At 44.7% G+C, this 13,554-nt stretch overlaps 1 protein-coding gene across 1 annotated transcript in view; it reads right to left on the minus strand.

Annotated features, from left to right (window-relative positions):
- The window catches only part of lamb2 (laminin, beta 2 (laminin S)), a 34,209-nt gene extending 22,486 nt beyond the window's left edge, over window positions 1-11,723 (minus strand). Inside the window, exons 1-6 of the mRNA XM_071540259.1 lie at window positions 11,687-11,723; window positions 7,399-7,568; window positions 7,032-7,167; window positions 3,059-3,132; window positions 2,754-2,942; window positions 2,331-2,394 (exon numbers count right to left, since the gene is read on the minus strand). Coding sequence (XP_071396360.1) covers window positions 2,331-2,394; window positions 2,754-2,942; window positions 3,059-3,132; window positions 7,032-7,167; window positions 7,399-7,568; window positions 11,687-11,723 — 670 coding nt within the window. The remainder of the gene's footprint in view (window positions 1-2,330; window positions 2,395-2,753; window positions 2,943-3,058; window positions 3,133-7,031; window positions 7,168-7,398; window positions 7,569-11,686) is intronic.
- Between the last annotated feature and the right edge of the window lie 1,831 nt (window positions 11,724-13,554).

The following is a 13,554-nucleotide window of genomic DNA, read 5'->3' on the forward strand; positions in this document are numbered from 1 at the left end:
GAGGATTTTTTTTTTTAACAGTGCACAGACTCTTATTTTCTCCCGAACTCTGACCCTATCTACAGTAACAGTATCCCTCTCTGACAGAAAAGAGCTAATCCCTCCAGCTCCACCACACTGAGACACTGTCCGTCTGCTGATGCTGTATTAGCAGATTGGAGAACATTCCTCCAAGTCAGCTGGCAGCAGCAGCAGCAACAGCAGCAGCAGCAGACACACATCAGCTTTCAGCAGGCCTAAGGGCTAAACCTGAAACTGAAATATAGGAACAGCTCTGTCCAACTGAAGGTATTTATGGATGGAGAGAGCTGGGAGAGAGGCGGTGTGTTTAACACAAACTTTCCAAAAGTTCCAAAAAATGAAATGTGAATTCAGTGCATTTCCATCAGCTGGGTTGAGGTGAATAAATAGACTTTCCGAACACCAGAAACACACATCCACAAGAAATATTGAGTCTTTTAAGAATTTATTAGTATTGGGCAGGTTGTTAACTGTTCTTTAGTGTCAGCTATTGTCGACCATATTTCATGCTATTATCCGAAGAGGAAAACAAATAAACGCACTTGGGAATATTCTAATGTGCCAACTAATGGCTGTACAACCACAATGGAGACTTATCATGGGAGAGACAGCAGGTGTGACATTTCTGGGCGGTCGTGGTTGACAGATATTTGACAGATTATATTTCAGAACATGCAAAGCCATTTTTGAACTGCAATGAGTTTGAGTTTCATCAGACCGATTGTTCTGAGCCTACCTCATTATTTATTCAACAAAATGCGATCCTATCATTATTTGTCGCATCATTTCTTTATCAACAACCAAAAAAATTCTGCGATTGTAAAAATGTTTTGACAATATTGCGCAAGTTTGATGAAAATTTGCTGTTTCCATTCAGCTTTTCCAATTCAAGACATCACATTATTAAAAAATATACTTGGAAATCCAGCTAGTGAAGTATATCAAGTATAATGTGGCTGCTGTAGGGTATAGATGAGTTGCTGTGAGTATTATATAGCTGTTTATTATGTATATTCATGTGACCAAAGTGTTACCAAGTTTGCAAAATACTGTTAGCTGGGAGTGAGTAAGCTAGAAAGAATCTAGCAAGTGAGCGAGTCACGTCTTCCCAGCTTGCCGAGACACAGAGATGCACTCAAACTGATTCTGACTCTTCAAGGCCAATGAAACTATAAGAGTGACAGTGTAAAAGAAAAAAAGAGCCAAAGAATAAGTGATTCGGATGTTGATTCATCTGTTGGAGGGCAAAACACGACACAGTAAATACGGATGGTTGGGGGTCAGGGGGTCTTCGTGCGGGACGGTTTTAGTGAGGCATTTAACAACAGAACAAGTCAACCTCTGCCTCTGCATAGGAAACTGGACTCGGGTTTCTGGGAAAAGCTCTCATGTCCTGCCAGTCTAAACATGAGGGCTAGGACAGCGAGGCTGCGTGGGAGAGCAACAGCTGCTTTTCCCATCGCTCCATGTCTTCCACACAGCGGGGCCGTGTTTCACACCCCAGAGAGGAAGGCTGTTACGGTCCATAGTCTGTCACAGTTTGAATGGAAAGAGCTAATTGAGGCTGCCAGGAGGTGGGAGGCAACAGGGAGATTGATTAATAGTGACAAAATGCGGATATCCCTTGCAAAAAAATCGCTATAATATTCCCATAGGGGCTGATAGTGTGTCTGTGGTACTCAATAGTGGCTTTAGAGTGACCTTATCACATTTCATGGTATTTTCTATCTCCTATGGCAACACTATAATATTCCTATGATATTCCTATAGGTGCTTATACTGTGTCTGTGGTACTCAATAGTGAGTTTATAGCACTGTTATCATACTTTCTGGTATTTCTATCTCCTATGGTATGGTATAGTTACTATAGGTTTTTTTGTGGTATCTGTGGAGTATCCATCTGAAATTTTCTATATGATTACAGTTACTGTTACTTCTCTTTCTTAGGGGGATTTTGTGATATTGTTTGCAAGATGAGATGCAAAATAATGCTAACAGCTGAAGGTACTGAACTTCAGTAGCTGTGAAGCTCTTTAGCTCATGACCCCTAAAAGCAAAGGGCCGCCTACTCACAACTCCCCAAGTCATGGACACATTTCTTTTCAACTGTGAAAAGAAATGAATGTAGTTTCTCTTTTCAGGCTATGTCCTGTTATTTATTTGAGGATGCCTTGAGCCAGAAAACATTTTGTGCTTCACAAGAAAAAACATTTGTCCCAAATATTCTAAACATGATATTATGTTTGTATATCATGACCTTAGCATCTTGTTGCCCGTTGAGAGTTGAGAGAAATAGGAGGGTGACTTACTCTGGATGTTCGGGCTGTAGGGATCCTCAATCCTGATGGCTGGGTCCAATACTCTGTAGATCACCTGGGTGAAGGGACACACACACACACATGAGATCTGCATGTTTGAGCTGTTCTTCTTATCAGACTTCAGTTTAGTGAAAAATTGGACCAGGGGGTTTTTCATTTTGTTTTGGTTTTGTTTAGGATGAAGACTGAATTGAAAACTGGACTTTGTGACATGGCACTTAAGTCAATAAATATACAGTATATGTATGTCCACAGTCATCAACAACCATGTATTTTCAAATCAAACAATTTATCTGCTGGTCATGAAACACACCAAGCAAAAAAATGAGGACACAATCTTTCATTTCAAGCGGCATTACTGAGGAAAACATTGTAGTTTAAGACAGTTTGGCTCCTGTTCGATGCATCACTCACCTCTCCCTCGGTGGACGGCTCGATGTCCGAGTAGCGTGACTCGCACAGGACATCGTCGACTTTACGCAAAGGACCCTGGGAGACGCCGGGGAAGGCGGCGGCGCAGTCGTAGGCGAAGTAGCGGTAGACCTGCCAGGTGCGCCCGAAATCGGCCGACCGTTCGATCAGCAGGGCCGCCGGACGGAAGGTCTGGAGGAGAGGGAGGAAGAAGACGACAGCACGTGAAATACGAAGAGCAGTTTGTGAAGCAGATAGACATTAAACAAAAGTTGTTGACAGAAAAGCAGAAAGAGCATTGATCTAACCTTGAAGGTCATGATCAGGTGAGTGAAATGAAACTCTGCTTCCAGATCCAGCTGGACAAAGACATCCGACCTTCCTACATTGAGAGAGAGAGAGAGAGAGAGAGAGAGAGAGAGAGAGAGGGATGCTAAGTCAAGTTTACATCAGGTCAACACTCTCCTATATAGCTAATTAGTGTCATTTAATAATTCATAAACTGGTGCACTCTATTTCCATCTATGCCGTCGCATTCTGACAGGCGGGTGGGAGATAGAGAGATTCATCGCAGAAGTAAGTGAAGCAGCAGCCATGCTCTTGGCTTGAGGAATGGCATCCTGACAGGAAAAGGCATTCCGTCTTGGCAGGAGCGAAGCAGAGAGCATGTTGGAAAAGCCCACACACTTCCTGAGTCGTAAGGCACCAACTAATCTGAAGGGCCACTTTACTCCAACTACCGCAATTCGCTTTCTCCCTTGTGTTCTGTGTGTGTGTGTGTGTGTGTGCGTGTCTCTGTGATCATACGTGCAAAGCCAAGAGGACTTTCCCATTCCGGTAGGCAAATATACAAAAGCTGCACCACATGAATTTTATACTTTACAACTTTAACACTCCGCATCCAAAAATAACTTTCAAACCGATGATTTGATGACATACCGCAACGCAGCTCAAAGCAAAAACCTTCTGTGTGTCAAAATGTCTCTTTCACACGCACACACATAAGAGAAAATAGGATGAAGGGAAAAGTGTTTTGATGCCTACTGAGTGATATTTTTTCTACAAACGCATGTGATTTCACACACACTCTGGGAAATCACCTCTATAACATCTATAACTCAGCAGGTAATGAGAGAGTGTGAGAGTGTGTGTGTGGCACATCGGTGTTGATGTGACTTCCCTGAGGCATAGGAAGAGCCCAAACCAGAGTTAGAGGACTATGAGTACAACAGGGATAGGTGGTGCCATCAAGATATATACTGTATATGTATGTAAAATCACACATATGTAACTGTAGATTTAAAAAACATACACCACATTTTTGGGTGATTGTCCCGTTGGTCAGTTTAATTGTTGAAAGTGTTTAAAGTGATGAGTACGTTAGACACCAAAATCATCCATGTGTCCCCGGTAGATCGTTGACTCTGGTGCTCCATGCTAACTCTTTAGCACTATGCTGAGTGATAGCAGGCTCAAAAGTGAGAAAATGAGAACTTAGTAGCGCCAAGTTGTACACTAAAGCTAAATGATTAGTGATCTTGAATGATATGAAAGTCTGTCAGTTTTGTGCAGGAGATTAGTAAAAACTTCACAAAATACGGTATAAAAATAACTTATTGAACTACCAGGAGCTACTTTCTCTGTTTACATAGGTGGGCAATGGGAGACTGAACACCTAAAAATCAAAAGGAAACGGATGAATACAACCGTGGCTACATCATGCATATTGAGTTAAAGTTAGTGGCCAAGTATCACTCAACATAGTGTATGCTAAAGTGTTAGCATGGAGCACCGGAGCAAATGATCTACCGGGAACACATGGGTGATTTTAGTGTCTGTTCTCATCACTAAACGGGTAAGTTAACCAACAGGACAAGCTCCCCAAAACTATGCCTTTAAAGGAAGAAAGTCAAGGGTTTTAGTCATTCGGAGGAACAACAATTTCAGAAGACTTCAACACACACACACACACACACACACACACACACACACATGCACACGCATACACACTCAATCATCCACAAATCAACAGTAGACAAGACGCAGGAAAGGGAAAACTGGGAAAAGAAAGGAGAGGAAGGGTGTGACACAGCTAAAGTAGCTAAAGTAGAGGGAAGGAGAGGGGGGGAGAGAGAAAGAGAGAGAAGGGAGGGAGGGATGGAGGGAGAGGTCACAATCAAAGACTTTTCCATTAGTGTTGTGATTCTGGCTAATAGAGCAATTAGGCAGTGAGACATACTCAAATGTAATGGAAAAGACACACACACACACACACACACAAAGAGTGCACCTGTTCCACTCCCTAACTTTAACCGGCACACACTTACAGTCCTGTATAATGCCTACATTTGTGTCCAATCCCAGGAAATGACCCTCCAATTAATGATCGGCATCATGCACAACACGCATGTAGAACAAGCAACCCACTGTACTCCATATCAGCTACTGTACATCCTGCCACTGACACCACGGCAACGCCATAGAGACGCCATGGAAACGCAGTAGCAACCAGGAGTAAAAATAGTCACTACTTCCTGTCCCCCACTACTTCTTCTACTCTTTCTCTCTCTCTCTCTGTTCTATTCTGGGTCCAGTGCTGAACAGTGCTGCCATCAACAGCACTCCAATACAGTAACATGGCTCAGAAATAGAGCTGAAATGAGCCTTGTCTCCATCTGGCTTCTGTGCACAGAGTTCTACAGTCACTCATTGTGATGAAGATCTATGTGTCTGTGTCACTGGAAATGCATCAATTACACTTTGTCTCTCTTCTTCTCTTAACTACTGTCCCTCACTCACTCTGTTCCTTCTAGTTGCAGTTGGAGCTCTCTACCCATTCCTTTTACTTGACTCCTGTCTTTCCCCTGTGAGCCCCCCACCCCCCCTCTCTCTCTCCCTCTCTCTCTCTCTCTCTTTCTCTCTCTCTCTCTCTGTCTCTCTCTCTGTTGAGGTGCCAGCGTAGGACCTACTCTGTTATTAAGCCCATCTACAGCTGTAGCTGGCCAGAAGACAGTAGCCAGAGTGTGTGTGTGTGTGTGTGTGTGTGTGTGTGTGTGTGTGTGTGTGTGTGTGTGTGTATGTGTGTGTGTGCGTGCGCGTGCACTTTATGGTACTTTGAAGGTTCTCCAGAGCCACAAGTGGCTCGCTGCTTGTGGTTTCAATAAACATTTAAGCCCCTTCTCTCCCAACAGCCTCTTTTCCACACTATTAAACACTTTATTTTCACTTTTCTTTTCTACATCCCTCTTTCTAATCTCATTCTTTTAATATTAGATATGTCTCATCTCTTCTCCCTTCAGCTCTTTTTACCCTTTCCTCTTCTCCCCCTATCCCTCCATTCCTCTCTCTCTCCCTCAAATATTAATAGCTGTAACTAACATTAGGCCGGTGATGCCACAGCCTATGGGTTGCGTGTGTGAGGTCAGGCCACAGGCAGCTGTAAGCAGAGGCCATACTAAGTTTGGCGAGTATACGGGGCAGAAATTGGAACATACGATCAGTTTCTTATTTATTATTGCTTTTCAGAGCAGTTATTCTGAGCAAAACTCTTTCACCGGTGCAGTAAGTTTAGTTGAAAGCTCACTACAGTATGTGCTGCTATTAAAGTGACAGCGGGACCACACTTAATCTGTAATGAATTTATGTTGCTGCAAACTAGGTAGTCCATTTTTATACCTGTGTGACGTCTGTGTGGTTTGTGTTGTGTGCAGCACTCGCAGACAGGCGGGTTGCACACGGCACGTCATTAGACTTAAGTGCACTAGATGGCAATGTAGAGCAAGGTCCATAAATTGTATTTAAGCCACCAAGGAAAAACGCAGTGTACTTCAATTTGACTGCGACGAGAACGGCTGCATAAACAAGTTTGGAGGAGATTGATGAGGAGGAGGACGAGCTTCTGCTGATGTTGCCGAATACTTAAAATCGTATGATGAATCACAGCAGAGCCGGTAGAGGAGGACCTCCTCTGCTAGTCTATCTTCAGACTGTTTTATACTTGTCGGTTATGATTTTGTAACAGGAAATTAGGTCAGCTGCCTGACTTTGAAGGGAGTTTGCGCAACATCTATGCAGAGTTTGTAACCTGTTGTCACGACATCTGTCAACTGTCACCAATTACGCAGAGGTATTTTTCATCTTTTTTTCCATCACTAAAGCCTTCATAGGGAGCTAGTAAAAAACAGGGCAATATGACATTCATTTTAGTTTTACGCATGCCTTATCCATGCGTAAGGGGAAAAAAAATCCAACACATGCGACTCTTTCAGCTGGCTCTCTCACCGTTCTCGGACTGCCACCAGGACTTCTTGCGGTGGGGCTTGAACGTGGTGATGACGTTCTCTATGCGGTGGTTGTTGGTGTTGTAGACGGGGTCGTACGGCCGCCTGGAGTCACAATAGAAACACTTCTTCTCGTCCTGCAGTTGGACAGGCAAAGGTCAGGGTTCAGGGTCAGGAGGTGAAAGCATTCAGGGGGTCAATGAGAGACACAGAACCCCAGTGGGGAGGGAAGCTGTTACTTTCGTACTTTCACCCACAGTCGTTCACCCATAGAAGGGAGGGAAAAGAAAGAGATGGGTTATATTGGACATACACATATTAATACTTTTTTTACACAGATGTCCTATGCTAGCGACAAACACACTGACCTGCAGATGACTGACGATGCAGTAGGGCTCTCTCTTCCTCGTGCCACATGTGGACGAGGCCTTAAGGTTCTTCTCTCGTCCAACCAGCAGGTCCCCGGTCGCCGGGTAACAGCTGCCGTGGGCGCAGCCGTGGGCGTAGTCAGGGTCCTGGGCAGCGGCAGCAGCCAGGACTGCAGACAGAGAAACAGGGAGTTAACTACAGAGAGCAGGGAACGACGAAGTGGCTCATAGAGGAGGTCCAATAGTTTGTGTTGGCAAACAAAACCGTCTTAAGCTCAGGACCCTTCTTCCTGTCCTAAAAAAAAGAGACAAGATCATGAAGTCTTATCACTTTCTGAAGGGAGAAAGGCGCCAGGAAAGGAAGTTGGCCTAACCGAAGGAAAGCAAATCAGTTAGGAGATAAATCTTTGGACCTGACCAGTGAATCTAAATCAGTAACATTCTTTTTCCCACATGGGCGTCATGGGCAACAAGAGGCAAATTCAGAACGGTCAGGGGTGAGACATTTCATATTTGAACCCACTAAAGCCAATATCATAAGTGAAAATAGCACTAGAAAATGAATAAAGGCTAGAGAGAGATGCTGTTGTTGTTGTTTTTTTTATCACAAATTCAGGTCAGCTACCAAACATATACATCATCACTGCAAATGCATGGGACTATACAGAATGTACTTGATTAAAGATGGGTTACAACTGCAAATGGGCTGCAAGAGGCACTGGGTCCCGGGACAATGAGATCCCACAGGCTTGTTATTGGACTGGCCACTGGCCCCCTGCAACCACACAGCTACTGCTTGATTGAGAGCCGTTTCAGTGTTGAGACAACATCCAGTGGGAGGGGGATTATCTCTGCGTCGTCCTGCAGGTTAACAGGCTCTGCTGTCTGCAGGGGTCCATGAGGCCTGACCTGACAAGAGGCCCTAGCTACAGGCTAAATCTGGAAACTAGCCCCCCAGGTCATATACAGGTCAACCAAGACCAGCTATAGGGGTGGAGCACACTGTGAGATTTCTAGAATTAATGAAGCCATCAAAGCCAAATCTTCTAGATCAAGAAAATATCGAAAATATAACCATAGTGTGGGATATCACTTTCATATTGAGTAATCTGACATAAATCTGGTCAAAATCTTGTAGTGTGTGTCCAACCAGAGATCTAGCAGTTCTGACAAAGGAGAGGTGGGGAAAAGTGTGTGGGAGAGAGGGGGTCAGTGTGTGTGTGTGTGTGTGTGTGTGTGTGCGTGTCTGTCTGTCTGTCTGCCAGTCTATCTGCATGGTACTTGAGCCTCGGTGTGACTGAATGGCTGTGCTATGTGTGGGAGTCAGAAAATAAACCTTATAAACCTTCATGACAACCAGCAGCCGTCACACATTCCACTGGACATCCTGAGGTGGATTCCCCCTCCTACACCCCTGTGGGACCTGTGTGTGTGTGTGTGTGTGTGTGTACGTGTGTGTGTGTGTGTAACAGACTGGTATGAGGAGAGTGCAGACCCTGGTCTTGCTGCCAGTCTGTCTACAACAGGTGCTTCTAATCTCCCCTCTATATATTGTATACATTCTACGGGGCAACATATACCAGTAACAGCTCTAAAAAATACTCCTTCACTATGGGCTAAAGTAATCCTGCTTCTCAAAGTAAGACAGCCGGGTTTATATTCACATCTCTTCAAAGAATAGACGTGAATCTCTGGACACCTAAATTACAACTTGTACTCTCAGTGAGGCAAAAAAGAGACACACTTGTCCCCCAAAATCCAAAGCAGATATTGTTAGACTGCCTTTGAACCAAATCTTAACATCTATTTTGTTTTTTTGTCAGCCTGTCATGATGCCAGCCATGTCGTCTTTTCCATAATCGGGTGTCTTCTGCTGTCGACAGGCTGCACAATAGCAAGACTTCACAACTTTTTAATACTGACAGGCATGAAGAGAGACTGGCTGCTGTACCTGCCACTACCTGGATGGCCTGTGTGTGTCTATATGCAATGACAGAGACAGAGACAGACATTGTGAGAGCCTGAGGGCTGACACTGTATGAAGCCAGCTGTAGACTGTCAGCTTTCTGGGAACAGTGCAGAGGAGGGTTTCACATGGACACAACACACACACACACGCACACACACACACACACACACACATACACAAACCTGACACACACTCTAGAGGAAACCTGTGTTTGCCTGGCATCTGGACAAGTCTCACGCTGGTGCCAGCCGAGTGAGCAAGTAGGCATCTAGACAACAAGCAGACATGAGCTACTCGCTATCATATACTGGCTCTCGCCATCATATACTACACAGACGCACACACACACACACACACACACACGGAAGCACTCGCATACATGCATACAAAAACACATACTGGCTTCTGCACATACACACTTAGACACAACAAAGTAGCAAGTAACAGCATTAAACCTTAGATTTGCATTGGCATTTTACACAAACCCAAATATTACAGGCTTGAGTCAAGTATAGTGTGACAGCCTGAATTGTCACACCTTCATCATTATCAGCAAAGACAGTGACTGACATAATGGGCAGTGATAAAACTGATCTGAGGCCGTTCCCTTATCCTTTATCTGACTCAGAGAGAGAGTGTGAGAGAGAGAGAGAGAGAGAGAGAGAGAGTGGAAAAAACACAAACAAAGCAGGAGAGATGGATGGGGTGAGAGAAAAGAGGTTTGACAACTAAAGCAGGAGAGAGAGAAAGAAAGAAAGTGTGTGTGTGTAGACAGACAGACAGAGAGAGAGAGAGAGAGAGAGAGACAAAGAAAGACAGAGGGAGAAAGAAGTGCTGTAACACAGTACAGAGCCTTTGCAGAGACAGTGAGAAGGCCCATCCAGCCGCAACTTGATATCTATTTTGGACAGTATTGGCACACACTCAAAGGTGTGTGTGTGTGTGTGTGTGTGTGCGTGTGTGTGTGTGTGTGTGTGAGAGAGAGAGAAGGGGAAACGGGGGGTGGGGGGGTACAGACGTCTGATGTATCATATAATCACCGGGTTTCTCGCCGTCTTTTATCTCTGTGTGTTGGAGTCTGTGTGTGTTTGTCTGTGAGGATTTTTCACTGAAGCTCCACAGGGCTTGCCGCTCTGGTTAGAGCGAGACTGAGCTGACATCACCACAGTCTCCTGAGAGCCAGTCTATTCAGCCCTTCTAATGAACTGTACCTTTACACTGTATCACCTTCACACAGTGATGTAGCGGTAAATATAAAGGTGGGTATGCGATGGCCTCCAGACGGTGATCATCATGAGGCACCACCAATTTCAACTAAATCAATTATATTTTCAGAGCAGTTTGATGGTACTTACTATGATATGCACTATGAATTTACTATTCTACAAACAAAAAGGTGGATACAATAAGTGTAGATGGGTTTACACTCTACTACAGAAAAGTTTTGAAACTTGAGACACAATTATCTTTATTGTCTACTCATTCTCCCCAGCGCTCCTATTGTCATTTGCAGCACATACCCATATACTTATTACATTTACACTTTAAGCATTTGGCTAACACTGTTTTCTAGGGCAACTTACAATAAAGACTACAGCTGAAAAAGTCATAGCGAGCAGCCTTGTATAGAAAGCTATGATAAACCATATAAAATAAACTCTGTCAGAAGATGATCTTATCACAGGAATGAATGCAAAGGCGGCCGGGTGTGTAGAAGAGGGGAAACAGCCTGTGATGATGAATCTCTTGTTACTATCACACAAAAGCTATAACAGGAGCATCAGAGCATTCGTAGGTCATACAGTTGACAGTGATCAGACCACTGCTTGATATAGACCAGGGAAGGAAGCAAAGGGACGAGGACGGAGGGAGGGAGGGAGGGAGGGGAGGAATGAAGTAGTGATAAATGAAAGGTGGCATCTGCTATTTCGCCTTACAGTACCATTACAGTACATTTTAGTGGGTGGCTCCGGTGGGAATAAACCCCTAACTCTGAGCTGGACCTGTACACACAGGACACAAAAAGAAAGTGAAGAATACAAGGATGATAGGATGAAGGGAGGAGGGGATGTGAACAGGAAGAGGTAGGGGAGTTACAAGCGGTGAATTGGAATGATTGTGGGTGTGTGTTGTATGAGTGTGGCCGGTGGTGAGCTGGTTGTGGCTACCAAGGTGAGGCAAGCAGCCACAGAGCAGGGAAGTCACAGCAACAATGGTGAGATGTAGCAGATGAAACTTGTTCAAAAACTCGGCGAACATCAGCCTTACTTGTTTATTAAAGTGCAGATTGGCTGTGTTCGCCGTCTGCTACCTCAGTACCTGTGGAGGCTTTACGGATGCCAGCCTCGGGCTGCATGCTGTTTGAAGGCAGACAGCTCATCAACATGAGTGACAAGTGTGAGACGTGGGCACGGGGAGTATAAGGCGGGACTAACTAATACACTTCTTGCCTCAAGGTGAAAAGTCACATATTGTAGCTTTAAGTGCAGAGGCGATACGGCGGTTGATTAGACAGCAGCCTCTCTCTCTCTCTCTCTCTCTCTCTCTCTCTCTCTCTCTCTCGCTTTCTGCTTCTCTTTCTCTCCTCTCTTAGCCATAAATGGAGAGGCAGGGAGGAATGCAGGCTGACAGCTGAGGGAAGAGAAGGAGGGTGGTGGTGGTGGTGGTGGTGTGTGTGTGTGTGTGTGTGTGTGTGTGTGTGTGTTGGGGAGGGGGGTCTCTGCTCACAAAGCACTGCTGTTCAACCAGCCATTAGCCTGTAACAGCAGGATACGTACTGTAGCTCTGCACCACAGAGTGATACTATTCCACTTGCTTGGCCTCTTGTACCCATGCAGCACATACAGGTATTGTGAGCTGCTCTTAGTATCACATAGACACATAGTTCGCAATGCCGATATACCATAAGGAGATGATACTGTATGGGCGGCCTAAGCAGGTGACACTTAACCTATTCTCAGCTACCAGTAAAAGACACACGATATCATTATACTCATGTGCAGGGACAGTGAAATCTGACTCCCAGCCGACAGGTCATGCCACATGCAGCTTTACTTGTAAAAGGCGGTGATAGAGAAAGCGCGGTGCAATCTGCAGGGCAACCGAGTCTCATTCCCACAGACGAATTCCATCGATCCCTCGCCGCCCCCAGGTGAGCTGTGCCTTTATTCCTGGCTTTCATCCCTGCCTTTGATTCCCTCTCTGCTTTCAACCAGTCTCAATAAAGAGCAAATACAGTACACAGGGGCGGCGTGCACTTAACTCTTTTTTTAACAGGCTGCAGCAACTGTCTGGCTGCCTGCACCTTCTATGCAGCATGTGACAGAATTAACACTTGTCTTTCATCTCCTCTGAGAAGGAGTTTGATGCATGTGATGCGGCCCAGGAATGAATCTCATTATCTCATTAGATGCTACCATTCCCATAGTCCTCTGGTTTCTAATAGTTTGACCTATATTAGTTTGGAAGGCTGACACTAATATTGATACTTTTGGATTGAAGCTGAAACTTTCAATATCTCTAAATTTGACTATTTTCATGCCAGAAAATTAGAAGTGCTCAGTGTTTCCCCCAGAATTTTATTCCTGGCAGGGTGGAAGAGCCTGGAACACTAAAACACTCCATTGAGACCCAGGATAATAATAATATTTCATGCATACTTGTGTAGAATCAATATGCTGCATTAGAATCAGAATTATGTCCATCTATCTATCTATCTATCTATCTATCTATCTATCTATCTATCTATCTATCTATCTATCTATCTATCTATCTATCTATCTATCTATCTATCTATCTATCTATCTATCTATCTATCCTATCTATCTATCGAGGAACTAACTTCTCCAGCTCTTCCCAGAGTGAGTTCTGTGTCATTTGTCTCTGATTCCCTGGTTTGTTTGTGTGTGTGTGTGTGTGTGTGTGTGTGTGTGTGTGTGTGTGTGTGTGTGTGTGTGTGTGTGTGTGTGTGTGTGTGTGGGGGGGGGGGGGGGGGGGGGGGGGGGGGGGAATGTGCCATCAACATGACACATTCCTCCAGGACCGACCGGGGAGGACAGAGGCGAGACACAGTTTGCCGTCACACATCTATGGGGACAAACAATGAGGGCAATTACTAAGACAAACAAACAAACACACACACGGAGCGGCAAGCACACATGGACACAGTGCGCACACACACACACACA

This window comes from Centroberyx affinis, unplaced genomic scaffold, assembly GCF_046629955.1.
Source record: "Centroberyx affinis isolate AG114_WGS23_722 - 3 ecotype Tasmania unplaced genomic scaffold, CSIRO-AGI_Caff_v1 ptg003590l_1, whole genome shotgun sequence".
NCBI lineage: Eukaryota > Metazoa > Chordata > Actinopteri > Beryciformes > Berycidae > Centroberyx > Centroberyx affinis.